This window comes from Besnoitia besnoiti (genome assembly GCF_002563875.1).
Source record: "Besnoitia besnoiti strain Bb-Ger1 chromosome Unknown contig00007, whole genome shotgun sequence".
Lineage (NCBI taxonomy): Eukaryota > Apicomplexa > Conoidasida > Eucoccidiorida > Sarcocystidae > Besnoitia > Besnoitia besnoiti.
In genome coordinates, this window is record NW_021703915.1 from 472,291 (window position 1) to 492,417 (window position 20,127).

The 20,127-nt window shown below is 60.2% G+C and overlaps 3 protein-coding genes across 3 annotated transcripts; 1 reads left to right on the plus strand and 2 right to left on the minus strand.

The window, feature by feature from the left end:
* BESB_070970 (uncharacterized protein) lies at nucleotides 1–4,595 on the minus strand (the record flags this gene model as incomplete). The annotated part of the gene is made up of 7 exons (XM_029365470.1): nucleotides 1–227; nucleotides 561–615; nucleotides 957–1,114; nucleotides 1,542–1,689; nucleotides 2,133–2,583; nucleotides 2,777–3,669; nucleotides 4,278–4,595. 7 exons carry the CDS (start codon nucleotides 4,593–4,595, stop codon nucleotides 1–3), a joined length of 2,250 nt encoding a protein of 749 aa, XP_029217954.1.
* Nucleotides 4,596–10,099: 5,504 nt separating this feature from the next.
* Nucleotides 10,100–12,941, plus strand: BESB_070980 (uncharacterized protein; the record flags this gene model as incomplete). Its single annotated transcript, XM_029365471.1, has 4 exons — nucleotides 10,100–11,100; nucleotides 11,436–11,505; nucleotides 11,705–11,807; nucleotides 12,187–12,941. 4 exons carry the CDS (start codon nucleotides 10,100–10,102, stop codon nucleotides 12,939–12,941), a joined length of 1,929 nt encoding a protein of 642 aa, XP_029217955.1.
* A 1,204-nt stretch (nucleotides 12,942–14,145) lies between these two features.
* Nucleotides 14,146–18,006, minus strand: BESB_070990 (uncharacterized protein; the record flags this gene model as incomplete). Its single annotated transcript, XM_029365472.1, has 4 exons — nucleotides 14,146–15,781; nucleotides 16,319–16,452; nucleotides 16,748–16,912; nucleotides 17,221–18,006. The coding sequence occupies 4 exons, from the start codon at nucleotides 18,004–18,006 to the stop codon at nucleotides 14,146–14,148; spliced, it is 2,721 nt and encodes a 906-aa protein (XP_029217956.1).
* Nucleotides 18,007–20,127: the final 2,121 nt, after the last annotated feature.

Sequence of the window (20,127 nt, forward strand, 5' to 3'; positions counted from 1 at the left end):
TCAGCCCTCCATGACACCTTCTTCGTCGGCGCGCCCGCTCTCCGCCGCGCCCTCCGCCGGCGGCAGACGCAGCTCTTCGCCCTGAAGGCCCCCTTCAGAGGCCTCGCGCGCGCGCCGCAGCTCCGGCGGCGTGCCGGGGAGAGTGTGGCTGAGCGCCTCCACAGAGGCCTGCAGCGTGTCGCGCGCGCCTTCGCCGCCCGCCGCGCACGCCGCATCGGCCTGGCTTCCTGCAAGGAAAAGCGCCGAACGCACACGCGAAGCGACGCCCGTTTAGCGCAGCGGATTCCTTTTAAAGATCGAGGCGAGTAACGACAGAGAGAGCGCAAAGGCGCCGCAGCTCCAGTGCGGGGATCGTCCCCTCTCTCAACAGCGCGCGGCGGCAGAAGCGACGCGACACCTCCACGGACAGGTGGAGCCATAAAGAGAGACGGATAGTGATAATCGTAAACAGGCAGGCACACACGCACGGGCGGGCGGGCAGACGGGGTCTGGACGGCAGTCTGCATCGCGCAGTCAGATCGGCGAAGCGTTTCTGTTTAATTAGCACTCCGCATTCATACCTGGAGTCCAAGTTTTGTTCCGGTAGAATCCGTCTTCGCCCAAGGTGCCGAGGAACTGAAAAAGACATCGCGGGGAGACACACACACCAGAAAGCAGGCCGAAAGCCGTTACACACCGCCCGTGAGTGTGGCGCACATGGGACGGCGAAACAAAAGCGAAACAAACGCGCTGCCGAATCGCGCACGCACTCCAAGTGTATTCCACGGCGTCGAGACGGGCAGAGGTCAGGAAGAAAGCAAAACGAGCGGCTGGGACGCTCTCGCCTTCTCGCTGAAGACCTCAGAGACGGAGGTGCCCTGCCCGGGCCCCCTCCCCTCCCAACCCCGTCCTAGCAGCTGCAGCTGGAAACCCGACATGGCAAGGCACAGAGGAGGAGGGAGAGAACAAACACTCACCGCTCGCGAGTTCTCTTGAGGAGCGCCAGGAAGTGCTTCGCCGGTCTGCGGGCTGCCCGCTGGCATCGTCGCCCCGACCGCGCTCGCCGCCGCTGCAGCGAGGGCGGGATCCACGGGCTCGTGTGTGTAGTTGCAGTACGGGTTCGCGCAGTTGGAGCCTGAAGACGGCGAAGAAAAATCGAAAAAACGCGCAGCCTCAACACCTCTGCCGCCTGCGCGTCCACTCTCTCTGTACCTACTCGCGCGCGACCACGCTAGGGGCACGCGTTTGAGAAAGAAAGGCGGCGCAGTGCAAGTATCAGTACGCCCGAATCGGCGCGCGGAAGGGAGAGCGACCGCGAGGAAGTTACGGCCAACGTAAGCGCACGACGAGAGATAAATCTTGGCGCGGCAAGTCTCACCCGGCGAGACGCGTCGACGGCGTCGCTCCGTAGAACGAAACTCCGATCGCCACTCCAAGGTATGAATGCAGATGTATATATATATATATATGTCTAGAGGTAACAAACGCATGTGTCTTTTAAGAGAGGCTGGGGCAGGAGCGGCGGCAGCTGAAGCGCAGAAAAGGCCGAGGCGAGAGCGTACCGTATTTGCACATGACTGCGGGGTGCCAGTAGAAGCAGGCGTCGCCGAAGGCGCAGCGCGGCCACTTGGTGCACTTCGCCGTCGGGTGGATGTACATGCAGTTCGCGCCGAAGGGGCAGCGCGGCCATTTGATGCATCTCTTCCGCACCTGCGAGACGCAAGCCACCCGACCCGCGCGTGTGAATCGACCGATTCGAAGGTGGAACGCGCGCACGCACACACTACCTTGTCCCAGTCCCCAGACAAGCAGAGAAAAAGGCTTCACTCCGCGCGCGCACGCGCCCCGCCCGCGTCTCTCCTCAGCGTCCAGGGTTTAGGGTTAAAGAGAATGCTGCACGGCGAACGCCCCTCCGGAGCCGCGGAGCGGAAAGCAAAGAGCGAAGCGGGCGAAACAGCTCCGCATAGAAGAGCTCTCGTCAGGCTCCGCGCCTCCCGCCGGCGCCGGAACGGGAATCTCGTCTCTCCTTTCCACTCGCGCGCTCCAGCTCTTCAAACGACTTCGAAACCAGCCCCTCTGGGCCGCGCGAATGCGTCTCCCTGCTGCGTTGCCCAGCTCGTCTCCGCCGCCGCCGCCGGCTCTTCTTGGCTTACTTTTCCTTGCGCGGAGCTCGGAACGCCTCCCGCGTCCGCTCCTGGCAGACTCTGTCCCCTGGGCAAGCTGCCCCCCGTGGCGAGCAGCCCTGAGGCGCCGCCGCCGCGCACGACCACGTCGGCCTGCGGGCCTTCGCCATTGGCGAAGACCGAGCCGAGCGGGCCGTCGCGGCCCCCCATCTCCACGTCCGCGGGGTGTCCCTCCCTGCTCGCGGCTGCAAACGGCGAGAAGGAAGCGGCGAAGGGTGCGCTCCCTGCTCCCTGCGGCGCTAACAGCGGTGCCGCGCCTGGAGACGCGTGCAGCCCGCGGCCGCCGTCGGGGTGGAAGCCGAAGGCAGGCCCGCCAGGCGCCGCAGACAGCGCGGGGGCGTAGCCGGAAGGCCCGGTCGCGGGATCGGACACGAACGGCGCCTGAGGCGGCGCCATCGCCGTGGCGAATCGCGGATTCGGTCTGAGGCAGAGAGCAAACACGCACGGCAAGGAGCTGACGGAGCTGACCGAGGACCGACGCGCGGGCAAAAATCTCCTCCAAGGGCAGCGACACGTGCACTGCGAAGCGGCTTCGTTTAACCCTAAACCTGGACTCTGAAGGCGCAGCCGGTCGCACAGGGCTCCCTCCACACGCGACGGCTGTCGCGTCTCACCTCAGAATCGCCTTCGTCTTGCTCGCCCCTGCTACCCCGGCCTCGAGCCCCCCGCCGTTGGCGCTCGCGTCAAGGTCGCCGGGCTGCTGTGTCTCTTCTCGTTGGCCTTCGCCGCGGAACGCCTCGTTGCCTTCTTCGTGTCCCCTCCGGGCCCCGCTGCGGTCTTCGACGAGGACGACGGCGCGGACGTGTCCAGGGCTGCGGCTGCGGCTCCTGCAGCTCTGGAGCCCACCGGAGGTCCGTTCGACCGCGGCCGCCCCCGGATGGAGTCCAAGGCCCTCGGACCCGCGGGCCGAATCCGTCGCCTGCTTGACGGCGAGACCAATCAGCCGCCCTGCGCGGCTTTTGCCGTCGCACTCGCCCCCACGAAGACCCGCGCGGGCCGCCCCACGCGGGTCTTCGTAGTGTCGCGCCGAACTCGCGTGGTACGCGTCTCGGTCTCTTCTGGAGGCGTGCGGGCTCCTGCTGCGGCGGGGCTCGGGGTCGCCGCTCCTGTCGCCCTCATCGCGTCTCCGCCGACTGCGGTGTCGCCGCTCGTCGCGCCTCTCCTCCTCGTATCTGTGCCGGCGGTGACGCCTCTCTCGCTCTTCGCGGACCCGCTCGTCATCGTAGTAGTGCGACGAGCGGCGGTCTCTGTATCGATCCGAAGAGGAGTCTCCGCCGTGCCGCGAACTCCGGTGCCGGTGGTAGTGGCGGTCGTCGGCTTCGCGTGACAGAGAGGAGACGCCGTCGTCGCCGCGCGAACGGCCCTTCCGGTCGTAACTATGCAGCTTCGCGGAGGGAGGCGTCGCGGCCCCCTGCTCCAGGGCGCCTTCTTCGTCCTCCTCAGACCGCCGCGGCTCCCCCTCGTATCCCGACAACAGCGTGTCCAGCCAGCCAACAAAGTCCTCCGTCTGTCAAGCAAAAGAGAGACACAAACACACGCGCAGCGCGAAGATCGGACCCTCCCCAAGCTGACCCCAGTACAACGCCTGCGCCTACGACGACACCAATGCGCATGCCGGGGCTATCGCGCCTCACGCGGCCGCTTTCGTTTCAGTGGAACCACGAAACCCCAGAAAATGCAGGTATATCCAGCATATGAAATTGGCCTCGCGCGTCCTGCATAAGAGGCGAGAGCATGCACGTCGGAAGAAAGACAGCCGAGGCGCGGCATGAACTACCCAGAAGGCGCAACTGGCGATAGATCTCCTAGACGCACCAACCCCCCCACTGCGTATGTGCTCAAAGAAAGAAGAAAGCAAACTCAGGAAACAGAAGAGAAAAACGAAAAGCGGGGAGCACACGGAAGGAAGGAGGCAGCAGAAAGGCATTAACAGGGACTCAGATCGTAGTGTCCGTGCATGGCAGGGATTCAGAATGTAGAGTCACCCCTGGTGAGAGGCCCAAGGCGTCTGAGGCGGAGCGAAAACGAGGAAAGAAGTACTGTGCAGGCTTCCTTCCTCCGCCATCGCGCGCCGTCCTTCAACGGCTTCTGCGTGGGGCTGCGACCAGCACTTACATTTGTTTGCAGGAACTCAGCGAGTTCCTTTCTGAGCCGGCCCTGGCTGGCAGCTTCTTGGGTGAGCAGATGCCAGACGTATTCGTTCAGAATGTTCATGTCCTCCTGAATCGTCGCTTCGTCAGGTCCGACTTCTGCGCCCTTCTGTCCAACCATGATGGCCTCCAGGCGCTGCATGATCTCGCTTTGAATCGCCTGGATATTCGCCGCGGGCAGCGTGCGGAGAAAGACGTACGAGCGGCCGTCGTCTTCACCGCCCTCCGCGTCCGCCACACCCACAGCCACCGCCTCGCTCTCGTCGCGGACCCTCGACGACATGGTGAAGACTCAGGCAGCGCGGAGGACGCACGGCAGACGCGAAACAAGCTGGGGCAGGGCCGCAGGCGAGAACGCGGAGGAAGACACGTGCGCGCGGAAAGGAGCGGACGAAATACGCTCCGGGGGCACAGAATCCAGACACGTGGTCGAAGCGAAGGAAAGCCGGAGGAACGACCAGATATAAGAAAAGAGAGACCCGAAGACGAACCCTCCGGCCTGGAAATGAAAGCGCAACCTCGCCAAGCCGCAGAGGAACTTAGAGAGCCGCGAAGAAGCAGGATCAAGCAAGCGAAGGGGTTTCGTTTTTTTCTCACGCACGAAAGAGAGGTAGACCTAGGCCTGGTGCGGCAGGTGTAGAGACACCGGAAGAGAGGCAGTTCAAGAGGCTCCCCTAACGCTTCAAGGAAGAGGAAAAGAGAAAATGGCGTTGCTTTGAGGAGAGAATATTGGAGGCTTGGAAGTTGCGAAGCGAGCGAGGCCCCGAAAGTCGTTGCATCTGAGTGGGATGGACGGGAGATAAGAAGGCGCAGAGCGCAGGCAAAGAAACGAGACGAGTGACGGACAGCGTCCAACTCCAGGAGAAAAAATAGCCAAGAAAAAAGTCAACAGCGACAGAGGGTACGAGCACGAGGCTGCCTCAGCGAAGTTCTGACGTTTTCAATCGAGGGGGCAAATGCATGTCTTTTCGAGGACCCCCGAGCAATCCGACGGTCGACCGAAGAAGCTTTCTTGCGCTGGAGATGAAAGAACGTCTAGTATCCCTCGGTTTCGCTCCTCACAGACCGACAAAAGAACTCGAACAGCCTGGAATCCACCCGCAGTCAGTACGCAAACTAAATGCGCCCTATACAGTAGAAATTGGGGGAAGACGGTATGAAGAGGGAAAAGGAAAGACAGACGAATGAAAGATAATGTAACACACACGCGAATAAATACGCGTGCAGAGAGAGGAGAAAGGGAAAAAGAGGCAAATGGCTGCAATGTCGATGCGGATATGCCGAAACGAAGTTGGCGTTGCAAGTCGGCGAGGGCGGCACGCGCGCACGAGTCTTCCGGATGAAGTTGACTTTTCCCTGATACCCTTCGACTTTGCTTGCAGGTCCCGCTCCAAAATGGAAGCAGGGATGGAGAGATATTGGAGCCATCCAACGAAGGAAGACAACCAAGAACGTTTTGGCTCCGTGAAACCCGCAAGTCAGGGGCGAGAGGGCAGTGGAATGAAGCCGCAATCCAAGCGATTCTTCGTTTCCTGTGCGGTCCATACAGTGCCTAGTGAGTAGAGTATTCCTTTTCGTGGCGCTTCCCTATCGTTCTTTCATGGAAGGGAGGTCGCCAATTCGGGTCTGTGGCGTGCCAAATACTTTCTTTTGCCAGGAAAAACATCGGTGTGCCTTTCTTTGGTCGTGGGTTCTCAGCCTTCTTTGCAAGCACTTGCGAATGCGCCTGTCGACGAATGCAGGACACAAAGTCTGCTACGCAGCTGCGGCGTGTCTTCCACTGTGTTTTTTGTGGTTTTTGTCTCGAGAGTTTGCAGAGGTAAGCTGCAGCGTCTCCGACTCGTTATGGCTGAGCGAGGGCGACTGCGAATGCAACGGGGACAGGGCCGGCGCTCGATTTTTTTTTTGGTATCAGCGGAAATCTCCTCGAGTCTTCCTGCGCAGAGAACTGCTTCTCCGGGATTCAATGTGTATGTGCGGATATTCGTCGCACCTTGAAAACCAGGTTCTTCCGCTGTGACGGTATATACGCAGTGTGGAGTCGCCCCTTCCCCAGGACTAGCAAGGCTGAAAAGAATCTAGAGCGCTCACGCTGCCGGGGGCACCACCAGCGGCTCTGGAAGGGGGGGTCGTCTCTGGCGACGTTCCTGTATATCGAAAGTTCGATTGCTTGCGAGTTTTCTCCTGCTGCTGTGCGGATAGCTTGCGGCCCAGGCCCGGTGTACTGGCAGAGAGCGGCCAGGGCGTTGGTGCATGTAAAAGTCTTCTGTTTCGTCAACTAAAATATCTCACTCCAGGATCCTGGAAATGCGTAGCAATAGTCTAGTGTGGTACAGACACGGCAAGTAGAAAGATGGAAAGGAGAAGAAATAACTATGTTGCCCGCAGACATTTCTCAGGTATCTGTAAAGCGCGTACACTGTGGCTAACGCAGAACGAAGCTGCATAGCTTTACTCGCGTAGGGCACGAGTCGAACACGCTTGCGATTGTTGAGATTCCCCCCCGTCCTTTCTACAAGAGCCTTCAATGTCTCACTCAGCATTTGTTTCCTCTTTGCTAAAAGTTCGAAAGGGGATCGAGGGGAAAGCGCCCTCGAGATCGTCTGGAGGAGCTTAAAAATCCAGACGTTTGCGGAGTTCAGGATTCTCCCCTCAGCCAGCATTGCGCAATACGAGGATCGGACTTTTCGTACTCAGTGCAGCACACAGTTTTCTCGTCTTTCACAGCTGCGCGACGCTTCCCGCACGGTTGGCGCATCAGCTCACGTTGCTAGTTGGAGAATCATGTTGCTTTTGACTCGTAGGGCGGCGAGGTGTCTAGCAGGCGTAAAAGAAATCGACTCAGGCACCCAATTTGGGAGGAATGTTCTAGGACGCGCTTTGCATAAAATGCAGCCGTGCACTGAGGTGCCGTCCACCGCCAGAGGAATCGCCAGTCCGATGCTCACGAGGCGACCCCGCTTCCGGCGACCCTTCTGTTTGTCTTTGATTACCGAGTTCTCTTCTGTTACATCCTAACGCGGAACATGGTGCATAACCCGCGGGCGTGTGTCATGTGCTTTGATAGTAAAGACACGATCGGAATCCTTAGACAGCCTGATTTGTACAGGGCCGATGTCCCGTTAGTTCCTCACTGGCAACCGTTCTCCAGCCGTCGAAGGCAAAGCAGCTTAAAGCGAGCATCAAAGTCCCTTCTTGCGGTCTAGCGTGTAAGTCCGCTCATCTTTAGGGAGCTCTTCCAACGAGACGGCAAGCCTCGGCTTGGTCGGGACATGCTGCCTCCGCGAGTAAGGGAAACGCGCTGCCTGCCCAGGACTTGTATTTATCGCGGATCGGAGGCCTACACTGAGCATAGCAGCATGTGGAACCGCTTGTATAATGCACACCATCGTTTAAAATTTGACTACGGCTGCCTAGGCGAGGAGACACAAACCCGCCCGGGTGGGCGCGCACTGCAGTGGACTGGCATTTGCAGCCATGCCCATACAAAGAAGCATATATATGCTTGTGCAAACAAACTGCATTTCCCTTCGCAGACTGGAGCACGTATGTAAACTGCTTGCCACGCTCGCTCGCCACTCGCAGGAAGTCACTACGCCGTTCCGAAAGCGTATCCGCACTGCGCCTCGCTCTCCGCTTCACGTGAATCTGCTGTTAACTCCCAGCGCTTCTTCAGTGTATGCTCTTTCGGAAATCTGGCCGACTGAGGAGAGCGTGTTCACACAAATTCGGCACTGGCGTCGAGAGAGATGGAACGGAGCGTTTCCTTGCCTCACTGAGGTCTGAGGTCTCTGTTGCGGCGCACGTCCAAAGCGCAGCAGCGACCGTGGCTTACCTCAGCGGGCCACGCATTACGCCAGGGCTGAGGCATTATCTTGGCACATCTGAACTGTGAGTTTTCTCCTATGTGACATGGAGGCGTCGCCGCAGCCTCGCACATCCAAGAGGACAGGCCGGACATTTCGGTGTGAACGAACTGCCACACGACCAGTGTCTGCATGGATAAACCGCGGCGTGACTCACGTCGTCGCACCGTACTCGCACGACGCTGTGCGACACGGACTACAGACGACCGTCTAGTGGCTACTGAACTCCCCCACCACACACGCAGATACTCCGCTGGTAAAAGCCATTCACTCAGGGGGACGAGGGGGGAGAGGGAAACAGCGGGCGAGGAGCGAGGATGCTCGTACCCGTGCAGTAAGTTGTCTTCATAGCAGGTGGTAACCCTGCACCAAAGCTACTTGTCTTGGTCGACCGATGGATAACTCCAGCCGCAGTTGCTCCCTCGCGGAGTGACAGGCAGTGCATAGGAGCTACCCTGCCTCTGACCCCGCCAGAACTCGCGACCAACCCTCACGTTTCCTCTCACTCGCTACAAGGGTCCCCCGAGCCGCGGCCAAGCGCGTGCTGAAACCTGTCCGTGTTGAGCGTTCCAAGCCCGGCAGACCCCGAGGTGCGGCTACTGGGGTTAGGGTCGAGTGCTTGCAGCGAAAAACGCTGACGGTTGGGACCGGTTGGATGGTCTGGCTTTAGAGATCTCAGTCTGGCAGGGACTGGCCCAAGCACTCCGGGCATTTGGTTCTTCGTGTGCGACCTGTGTAAGAGGCCGTTCCAGAGGAGCAGTCTCTGGTCCCGCCCCTCCCCCTCCGAGCATGGAGGGGGCGGCACTGAACCCAACACTGAACCCGTGTAGGAATTTGCTTCGCATTCCTTTAGACGTCGCGCGAGTCCTCGTTTGCACCCCTCGACAGGTTTCGAAGCGCTACAGCAGTCCCCATCGACGTCCAGCCCGAAGGACGCGGCACTTCCTAGCAACTAGGCCCCTGTTCCTGACGGCGGGGCTTCAGCGACCGGTTTGCTACGGTTTCTGGTGCCTTTGCATATTTTCGCGACGCTGCCGGGGACTGCCGCCTCCGACACTCAAATGCGGAGCGAATCGGAGAAATTCATGCTGGCGAGCGAAACGAATGACCGCACATGGACGGCGCCACGCACTTTCTACCGTGAGGCGATCTGCATCGCGTGGCCGGCGACGTATGGACGCTGCGCCCATCTCCCGAGTCGCTAGCGACGGCCCCTTCGGCTGAGCAACGCCGTGACGACCATGGCCTGCGTCGAGTTGTGAGTCGTCCGTCGGTGTGTGTTCCGCGAAGAAGGAATTTATCATCGCCTCCGCCGAGGACAGACGAAACGTGCAGTTTCGGCGGGCAGAAGGAAGGAATACCCGTACTTTTCACAGGAAGGGAGGATCAACTTGTTTTGTGCTGCGGTGTCGCGACAGGTGGTTTTCGCATTTTTCACTTGTGCGGAGAATCAAGACGTACGACGGCATCGAGGGCTGACCGCTAGCTTCGTTGTCGAGGTGCGAGGACGGCCGCTCGGAGTTTCGCTGTACCCGCTCTGTCGTCGAATCGCCGCCAGAAAAGTGCGCCTTGTTTTCGACTTAAACGTAGTTGACTGTGTAACTCACCTGCCGGTCACGGCTTCGCGTTCGTTTCCTCAATTCGGTGTCTTGGCTTCGGGCGGAGTCTGGACCCACACGCGACGACAGGTTCTGGTGTCTGCAAACTGAGTATACAGAGTGCAGAGTGGCTGTTGCCGTTCGCTTTCCGCACGCGCCTGTGCCACATTTTCCCTTTGGCGCGACGTTCCCGTGAGGAAACTTGCTTTCCGTCTGAAATGGCCCTTTGAGTCTCTCGTGCACGCCTTGCGTCACTCCGGAGAGTGCCACTTTTCCGCTTTTGTGTATACGGGAATTTCAGGCAGTGTGGTCGTCCAGCAAACATGGCGGACAACGCCTGGCAGCACACGTCCCCTGGGGGAGGAAGTCCGACGATGCTTCGATCGCCTTCGGCTGGCGGCCACACTTCAGACGCCGCTCTTCACCCGTATGCGTCGACGCATTCCGCGAGTAGCAACGCAAGCCTCTGCTCCGACAGAGGCCAGCCCGTCTACGTCTCCTCGACTTCGGCGGTTTTTCCCGCGAGTTCGCACGCATCTGGAACTGCGTCTGAGGCAGACGTTTGCTACAGAGCTCCGGCGCTCTCCTGCGGGCCCGTGGGCATGCCTATCCCCTCCTGCGTCCGCCCCGGCATCGCCTCTCCCCCCACCTCGCCGCCGCCCACAGCCGTCGATGTGAACCCCATGATTCCCAGCAAGTTCAAGTACTCCTTTCCACGGAACAAGATCCCGCGACACAGAAGCTACGAGGTCCTTGTCATTGAGGAGGACCCGCAGGCGATCTGCTTGAGCCGCTGTGGCCGCCTCGTCGTCAACCAGGATGAAGCTCTGAACAAAATCAAGAAGCCGCACACGAAGAAATCCATCTTTGGCATTGCGAAGAAGTCAGGAACAAACCTGAGCGACGCCCCAGGGACGGTGCACCCGTCGAGCAAGCTGTCCATGTCGCCCGCTCAGAACCTGTCTCTGGCGAGAGCGGGGACAACCTCCGTCCCCTCGGCCGCCAGAGATCTCGAGGGGACTAAGCCGGCGGGAGAGGCGCCGAAGAAGCAGAAGGGATGGATGCGGAATTTCCAATGCTTCTTGTGCACCAGCCCGGATTACTTGACAACAGAGCAAGCAGCCTTGGAAGAACAAAAGGAGCAACTCGACGAGGCGATCACCGAGTTCCAGGAAACGAACCGTGTGCAGGTTATCCGGCTTTTCGAGACGGAGAAGAGACTCGCGCAGGAGCACGAGGCCCGGGAGCAGCTACAGCTCCAGCTGGAATACGAAACCAGCGAACTGAAAAAGAAAAACTCACAGCTCGAGAAGGAGACCAAGCTGTAAGTCCTGTTGTGTTTCCGGCGGGTTCTGTGCGCTATCTAGCCGCTGTGAACTTGTCTTTCGCCATTCGAAGCCGAGGGGACATTGCCCATCCGCAAACAATAAGTCTTGCACGATTGCAGAGCAGCGGCTGAAAGGCAGACACGGGGAGAGCGCAGGGGCTCGTTTTCTCCGACGCTTGTGCTGCATCCGCATGCTCACCCACGATGTGACGGAAGGGAGTGGCAAGGACGTATTTTTTTCACTCTGCGCTGAAGTGGCGCTCTGGGTATTGCGTCGGGGTTCACGGGACGACACATGACGATTCTTTGGTTGTCTGTGCGTGTGCTTTCAGTGCAGAGAAATCCATGAATGAGCTGCGTGAAAAGGTCGTCAAGACGATTGAGACAGTGTACACTATTCGCGTAAGTCGGCGCGAGGCTCGGGCCCTCTGAAACGCACTGGTTAGGGATAGTCGAGGCCCGCCACCAGGTCAGTGAGGATGGCAAGAGAAAGACGGCGCTTCTAAGGATAGGGAGCGGGGTCTGGACATCTGTGCGTGATGGAGTCTTGTTGTCCTTCTGGTCAGTTGATATTTTAGCTTCTTTCTCCGCTTATGCTCAGGAGAGCGCCGATACTTCTGAGCTCGACGCCGTCCTCCGTGGCTTCTGCAGTGAGGTCGCTGGTGTCCTCAACGAGGCTCAGGAGTCTGGCATGCGCGGTCCCAGTAAGTGGAGCAGACAGTGGACGTCCTGCTCCAACGAACGTTTCATGCACATGGGATGTTTTTCCGTAATTCACTTCCCCTCCGCGTGGGGCGGAGAGTTTTTTCGCGGAGATTTTCCCCCCCAGGAGCTTCACGGTAGCTGTTTAGCCATGCCAGGGAGGGAGGGGGAGGAATTCTATCGATATGCTTTCTGGCACCTGCGGAGCCGCACCGTGAGGCGGGATGAGGACAGAGTTTCGGCAGCCCCGTGCCTGTGTTTTGTTGATTCTGCAGCAGGGTAGGGAGTTGTCTCGCATGTTGCGTTTGCGGATGTTTTCCTGCATTGCCGCCTGGAGCACTCATGGGCGCTCTGTGCTCTGTTGACTTCGCCTCTTTTCAGCGATTATTATCCCGCAGCCGCCGCCCCTGCGTCGACCGCTCCCCCAGGAGGTGTCTGATTCGCCGGCGTATCCGCCTGCGGGTTCGCGCGAGACTTCGCCGGGGCTCGCGACGCCAGGGGAACGGGTAGAGCCGGAGGAGCCCGTATTGGCAAAGAAGAAGACTGTGAAGAAGAAGAAGGTCACGAAGGAGGGGAAGAAGGTCACGATCAAGAAGAAGGCGGCCACCGGCAAGAAAGGGACGAAAAAAGCAGCTGGCGCCAAAAAGGGCGCTGCAAAGGGCGTGAAAGGCCAGAAAACAGGGCTGAAGAGGGGAGCGGCGGGGGCTAAGAAAAAAGGGTCACCCAAGAAGAAGACCGGCAAGGCCGTCACGCGCCGAGCCAAAGGTGTGACAAAGAATGTGAAGAAGAGTGTCCAAGCTGCAGGTGCCGCGGTTCCCATTGCACTGCGCTACGCCGAAGGGCTCGCGGGTAAGACCTCTCCGCAAGCCCACCTGCAGCAGCAGCTCCTCGAAATGCAACAGAACGGGCAGCTCTCGTCTCAGGCAGGCGTCTGCACCGCAGCTCGCGCAAACGGAGGCCTGCAGTTCCTTTTGTACCCGGGCTTTCTGGAGCAGCCTTCTAAGCCCCTGAAGGCAACAGGCTCCACTGAGGGCGTTGCCGGGACCGCAGGCGCGCAGGACGATCTTCTGAAGCGTCTGCCGTCGGACCCCAATTTGTTGGCGAACTTGATCATTGAGAAACAGCTGGGTGCCTAGGAGGGGCTGCGCCGTCGGCGGAAAAGGGACGTGGGGAAGGCCCGTGGCCGGCGCAGCCGTCCGCGCCTGATGGCCGCCGGATAGTCGGATGCGGGAGAGGCGCCAGAGGCTAGGCGAGTGGGTGGGTTCATGCGTTAGAAGCACGACGTTTTGACAACTCCTGTTGGCGCACACAGCATGACGAAATGCTGTGCACGAAATTTGGAGGCAGAAAAGTGGATCAATTTTGTGTTCGCCCAGCGGGGATCTTCGTGTCTTCGATGGGCTCTCGAGGAGTTCAGAGTCTACGCAGTATGTCAGCCAAATAAAGGACTTGGGAAGACTTTTTCGCCCGCGAAAGCTGTGTGAAGGGGGGCGGTTTACTAGTCGTTTTTGTGCTCGCGCACCCGGCGGATTGGCTGGAGCACGTGTGCGATGCAGAGAGGGTTCCCACAGACTTGTTGCTGCGTGGGTTCTTTAAAAACGCCTTTTGGCTCTGTTTGTGGCTTCACTGCTTCTCAACTGCACATCCCAGCCGGCCGCCACACAGCGGCACGCTTTTACGTGTGTGCCTGTACGCCAGTTCTGACATCTTTCGAACGAAGGTATGAGAAAGAAGATTTGTCTGTCGAGGCGGATGACTTCGCACCACGTGCTGGTGGCGGGAACGTGCAAGCACGTTTTCAGGCTGAACGCTGGAACGTGGCTTCTAGCCGTTTCATGTCGCTCTGAAGCCGCGACGAAGGGATGTCCTGGATGCCGCAGGAGGGGTGTGAATCCACGGGAGCACAGACAGTCAGAAGGCAGCTTCCATGGCAGTGTCATTTCGCCCTTAGTATCTCGGGTCTCTCGTCCTCGTAGCCTTGCGGCGATCCAAAGAGTCACGGTGAATCTCCCTCAATCGCACTTGCAGATAATCTGCAGCACAGTCCTGCGAGTCTGGGCCTCTCTGCGGTAAAGCGGTAAATAAGGACATTTCCCTCGGCATTTCCACTTAGCTCCACGCGCCATCTATTCGGCGCGCAAAAGCGTCTGCGGCCTCCGCGACCACTCTGCTACGCGGCTTCTAGAAGTCAGACAGCAAGTTTAGTTCTATGAAAACAGAAACGTGCACCGCACAGAGGCGCAGCGACGTGGAGGCCTCCTTCAGCTCTCAGGCTCAAGCTCCGCTTAGTGAGACGAAATGGGATTTACAAGTAGGCGTGCAGGAGTTCCGAGAGAGTGTCTATAAGAGTTGCACCACGTCGCGTGAGCCATGCTTCGTTAGGAGGACAAATACACCACACGTCCCGCCCGTGGCCTGCCTGCGCGCCAAGGCTACATCGCTTCCCTCGGCAACGCTCTCTGCAAATGACCTTCGAAAAAGCGCAGCGGCGCCTCCGCCTCTCTCTTGTAAACCACTCGCCCCCCCCTCCACCTCCTCTCTGCGAGGCGCTTCGCGAAGGCCGCCGCGCGGCTTCGCTGCAGATTCTGCTCCCTCTGCCTCGCTGGACCGGCGGAGGAGGCACGCGCCGACAGAGTCCTCATTGGCAACGAGATGAGTGTTGCCAGCCACTGCGCAGACAACTCGCGCGCGGACAGCGTCTGGGCTCTCCGCTGAGCCGACCCCAGCAGCCGCACTCGCGTGAGTCGCCTGACTCCTCCGCAGGTCTCCCGAGGCGCCGCGGCCGCTCAAACCGCCGACAGAACTGCAGCTACACACGCATGCGAGGACCGTGCCGGTGAGTGCGGACTGGCTGCCCTCCTGGAACGTGGAGGCGTGAGGAGGTTCGCCTTCGCGCGTCACCGCCTCAGGCGGCTGAGCGCCACATGACGCCAGCGACTCGGCTTTTAGCAGCTGAAGCTGATACACCCGAGAGGCGCGGCGCGGCGCGGCGCCTCGCGCAAATCGCTCGCTTCCTTCGCCTTCGCTGCCGCGTCTCGCGCGCGATTTGTGCAAACAGGAAACGAGTTTGCTGACTGGCTGTCGAGTCGCGCGGACCCACGCGTCTGACGCCACCCGACGCAAGAGGAAGCCGACAGCGCCTCGCGGGAAGCGCGGAAACCCGGCGAGTGTCCAGAGGCTGTCTCTATGAAAAGCCGTGTCTGCAGCGCGATCGCCGCGGCTGGGGCTTGCGCCGGGCCCGCGGGCGGTTTGGCGCTCGCGCGCCTCCTCCGACGGCGGCGCCGCCCGCGAGGCAGCAGAGCCGAGTGAACGCGCTTCTGCGGGCAACTCAGCTGAGCCCTCAGCGTCTCCCGCTCGCGCCGCGAAGCGCGGCAACGGGAGAGGAATCGCAACGCGTTTGTCGCCAGGCTCCGCTTCGCCCTCGCCCCCCCTGGCTGCCGCCGCAGATGCAGCGGTCTGCTTCGTGTAGACAAGAAGAAGCCGCTGCTCCTGGTGCACGCGCAGAATCTGCTGAACTGCCAGCGTAAGCAGCTGCATGCTGGAGGTGGGCGTGGCGCGGGCGGAGGCTGCCGCGGCCGGCGCGGCACTTCGAGAGAAGCTGGTGGCAGGCTTCGAACCCGTGCCCCCCCCCCCAGACGAAGCAGGCGACGCGCCCGCCGAGCCCAGGGACGCAGCAAGCCCTCCGCGCCGCTCCAGGGCGCCGGAGTCTCCGTGGTCGGAATTGGCGGTTTCGCCTCTGCGCCTTCGTTTCCTCTCTCGCCTCCCTGGATCGCGGCTCTCTCCTCCGCAAGGCGCGAAGCGGAAAAACGTCTGCGCAGGCCCCCCGGGGGAGGCAGCCAGCGCAGCGGCCGCGGTAGTCACCACGCCGTCAACCAGCAGAGCGCGGACGCTGGGGTGCGTCGCGCAGAAGAAGGGCAGCCACTTCGTGACGTGCAGAAGCTGGAGCGGCGTGTATATGCTGATGACAAACACGTGCCTGCAAAGAAGAGCGAGAGAAGAGCGGAGAGGCCATCAACAAGGACGCTGGCTGAAGAAAACGAGCGCCACCGGCTCTCGAAGCCCTCAGGGGCGAAGCGGGGCCTGGCGACGCCGAGAAGCGGGGAGACAATCCGACTCAAAGAACGAAGCACGCGATGCTGGGCGGGTGGCGAGAGACTGTCTCTGAATCCAGCGCCCCAGCGTGGGGAGGGCCTCGTCGCTGGCCGCTCGCTGAGCGGCATGTGGGCTCCGAAACAAAGCTCCTCGAAACACTCCGACGCGGACACAGGCGAGGCGCCCGTACTTTGTTGTGAAACAAAGCGCTCTCGTCGCTCGCATCTTCGCAGAGACTGCCCATTCGCATCGCGCACGTCGCTGTCTTGCGTTGAGCGTAACTCCAGCTGTCTCATTTAGTTTTATAAGAGGCAGGGAGCATGGGACAGAAAGACTGTCGCTGAGTCGCCACTCCACTGCGCTCGCTGAGACGCGTCTATCGCAGGCAGACACCCAAACAACAATCAGGGCGGACGCCTACCGAAGTGCCTGGGCTGCCGCTCGGCGCACAGCGAGTCGCTCGCGCTTCGCTTCTGAGAGTCGAGACGGGCGGGCGACCCTGGCAGGCTTCAGGGGCGCGGCGTGGGCGCGCGGCTCTGCGCCGGTGGGGGAAGCCTGGAGGCGCGAGAGAAAGAACTCGAGGGAAGGAAGCGTAACAGCAGAGACTCGTGCACGAGGCAGGTGTCACCCCACATCCGAGCAACGAGAATGCGCGAGGGGAGTTCGCCGCATGACGCCTGCGATGGCGAGCGGCGGCGCAGAGGCCCGCGCCCGCATGGAGAGAGACACGGCGACAGTCGACAGGGGAAACGGAGGGACGGAGGCGGATCTCGAGAGGAGTCATGAAGAGCAGTCGCTGCCGCCACTCCGCGCAGGCCCTCTGGAACGCGAAACGTATTTCGCCCCGTACCTGTAACTTCTCTGCAAGCATGTCTTCAATCGTCTCGCGAATATTCAAGAGAGAGACGTCGCCGCCGTAGGACAGGACGAGGACGCCCTGTCCCCTGCCTCGCGAGTCACAGTTCAGGGGCGCGGACTTGGGGTAGCACGCGAGCGCGATCTCCGCAGCCAGTTGCTGCAGGCAAAGACAACAACGCGCACGAAAGGTTAACAGATCACAAGACGAAAAAGAAGGTAAAAAACCAGGAAACGCAGACTGATGAATAGGAGTGAAACGTGAAAGCATCTCCAATAACGCGCTGGGCACTTCACCGCACAGACTCAAGTCGGCACGCTCCCGACGCTCCTTCGGCGGGTCGCACGCGGGCAGGGGACCCACACTTGGCCAAGGCCGTCTCCTCATCGGGCTCGTCCACGGAGCCGAGAGAAAATCGTTCAGGCCTCGCCCTACAGGCTCGCGCGAGCCCGGCGGTCGCCACTAACTCTGAGGAGAAGCGTCTTTCCGCTCTGCGTGGCGCCTTCCACGACGATCCTGTCGCCTGCGCGCAGGCAGACGCTGGGGCGGGCGCAGGCTGGGCAAGAAGAAGGGAGAGGGAGCCTCTCTGACGCGGCGCCTCCAGGGTCGCGCTCTGCCTCGCCTTTCTGTGAGGCTCCTTCAAGCAGCTGCTCAAGGTGCCGCAGCGGGTGGGCGAGGAGGAGCGACGTGAACTCAAAGGCGCCCGCGCGCGCCTTGAGGAGAATTGACTTCCCAGAGTCCTCGAAGCTCCAGATCTGCTGGCCTAGCGAATAAGTGGGAGAAGGAGGCGCCTGCGAAGGCGCTTCAGACGGCGGAGACGTCCAAAAAGGCGTAGAGAGCGAAGACGCGCCGAAGGGCGGCGGAAAGAGCTGCGGAGGCGACGACAAGGGGACGCCCCAGGGGGGCGGAGAAGACGACCAAGAGGCCACGAAGGGGGAAGAAGAGCGCGCGTCTGGGGAGAGAGGCGCAGCGGAAGAAGCGGTGGCGCAACCGTCGGAGGGAAGGTGACCCTCGGGCCCGGAGGAAGTTGAGGCCTGCGCCATGGCGGCCGTCGCAGACGAAGCGAGAGGAAGAGGATCTAGGGGCGCCTGACTCTGCCCGTGCGCATGCTGACCTGCGCCCGTTGTGGCTCCTGAGTTTAGCCGCTCGAAAAGACCCTTTTTTAGCCCCGCTGAGAAGAGTTTACGCTTGGGCTGGACACCGCGGGGTTGCCGCACTGAAGCAACCCAAGAATGCGACAGCTGTAGGGACATGGGAGTCTAACCCCTGGCTCTTGCCGAAGCAACTAAGAAAAGCGTGCCGTGTGTAGAAACAAGTGTGGCGAGAAAGGAGAGGAGACAGTGACGCGTTTACGTCCGTCCGTGCACCTGCGCTGTGGCGAAACGACTGCCTCGAGAAGACAGCGCGTCGCGGCAGGTACGCAAGAGGGGGTGAGATGAACTAGAACGGCCGAACTTCGGCTCGGTGGAAGGCGACAAACATTTGCACAGCACACTGTGGAGATTTTCAAAGAACTATGAAACGTTCAGCGCGAGACGGTTTCGGTTCTCTCGGTAGGTCCCTTCACAATCGATTTCGGCCTGCGAACAGTTGCAAGACATGCGCAGTGTCGAATTTGGCACGGCGCTCTTTTTGAGTCTGTGGAACGAAGGCAGTCCTCCGTGTCTGCCGTTGTCATCAAGCGCGTCATGATCGCCAGAGCTCCATCAGCATGCAAATAACTAGCGACCTTCTCTGTCGTGGCGTTCTGGAGGGAGGTCCTGTGGGACTCGACTCGACTCAGTGCCTGCCGTCGCCGTCGTCCCGCTGGTAAGTCGGCATCTCAATCGGGTACACAGAAGCAGCTGTAAAACTCGATCGCGGCGTTGCTGGCAGCCCCCCGGCTCTACACACTGACGGCGAGGAGGAGGGAGGACGGAAAACTTTCTCTTCGCACTGGGCGAACGAAAATCTGTGGCGTGCGGCCAAACACTCGTGACTCCTCGAAACTCATTCGCTGCGCTTCATCTGGGACACGCGACTCGTGTAAGCTTGCCTTTGTCTTCCAAACGAGCCGACGGACCAGCAAATTCTCTGACAGGCCGCTGCCCCCTCTGCGGACGGATACGGAGCTGATACACTGAATCTACATATGTATTCTATATGCTTGTGCCGGTGTCGTGTGAACACATGCAGAGTGGAAGGGCATACGCGACGCAGAGGCACGCGAATTCTCGAAAAGTTCCCGGAGGGTGCGACGCTCTCTCGACGTGAAACAGAATAGGTACAAGGTGCCCACCGAGTGTAAATCAAGAATTCAGGCTGCCACAGCTCTGCGTCTGCTGGGGTGGCGAAGGCCCGGTTTCGAGTCTTGGGCGGCGCGCGACCGGAAGGATCTCGAGACGTTAAGGTAGCGCGGAAAAGTTTTTTTTCCCATGGATTTCGCAACGAAATTGGTTAGGTCGACATAAATACCCACAACGGGATGGATATGCTCAAAACAACGAAAAAAACTTTCGCTCCAAAACGTATCATCGGCAGGCCCATGAATCTCTTCCACACGGAGAAATGCCTAGGTGCGTCACGAAGATCAGCATGAATTCGTCGGCACATCAGACACATCGTGCACGATATATCTAGCGCTAGATATATTCGATACACACGTCTATGTGTGTGTGTGGGAATCAAAACTCGGAAAAGCAGTAAGTCCGCCCTCCGGCACGGACGCTGCGCGATTCTCTCCTCTCTTTCTATCTCTCTCTCTCCTGGCGTCAGTTATGTCGCTTGTTCTTCGTCTGCACGTTCGCGCGACTTTCGCCGCAGCTCCGCCCGGCGATGAGCTGCTTGTGGGCGCGATCTGTTCACTTCACTCCGCGCAGCTTTGTAAGGAACGACAGCCGTCTATCGTGGGTCGTGGCGCCTTGCACACGCCCGCATGCAGCTGCCCATCCTCGTCTCCAAGCCGCATACGCACCCTCACTTTGCTTGATCTCGAGCTTCGCGAGTCACACCTCGAAAAGATCGCAGCGGTCCATCGGCCACTGCGTCGCCTCTCCGCTCACTCTCCCGCCACGACATATCTGCCTGCACTCCAGAAAATTCGACGGCCTGCCCAGTAGAGGCTCTTCAGGAAAGACAGTACGAAGGCCCGCCGCGCAAATTTCAGTCTTTCGCCCAATCGAACCCACCCGAAGCGCATCTCTTCTCCCGCGCCTGCCCTTCTCCATCGTCTTCTCGCTCGCTCCTCTCGCGCCTTCGCTTCATCCTCTCACGCCTGAGCTTTCGCACCTTCCAAAAGTCCTCGACGCCTCGGCGTTCCCACAGAGATCCTCGAAACTTTCCCGCAACCTTCATCTCTCCTCCCCCGTGCGGCTCGCGCTGTCTCTGCGGGCACT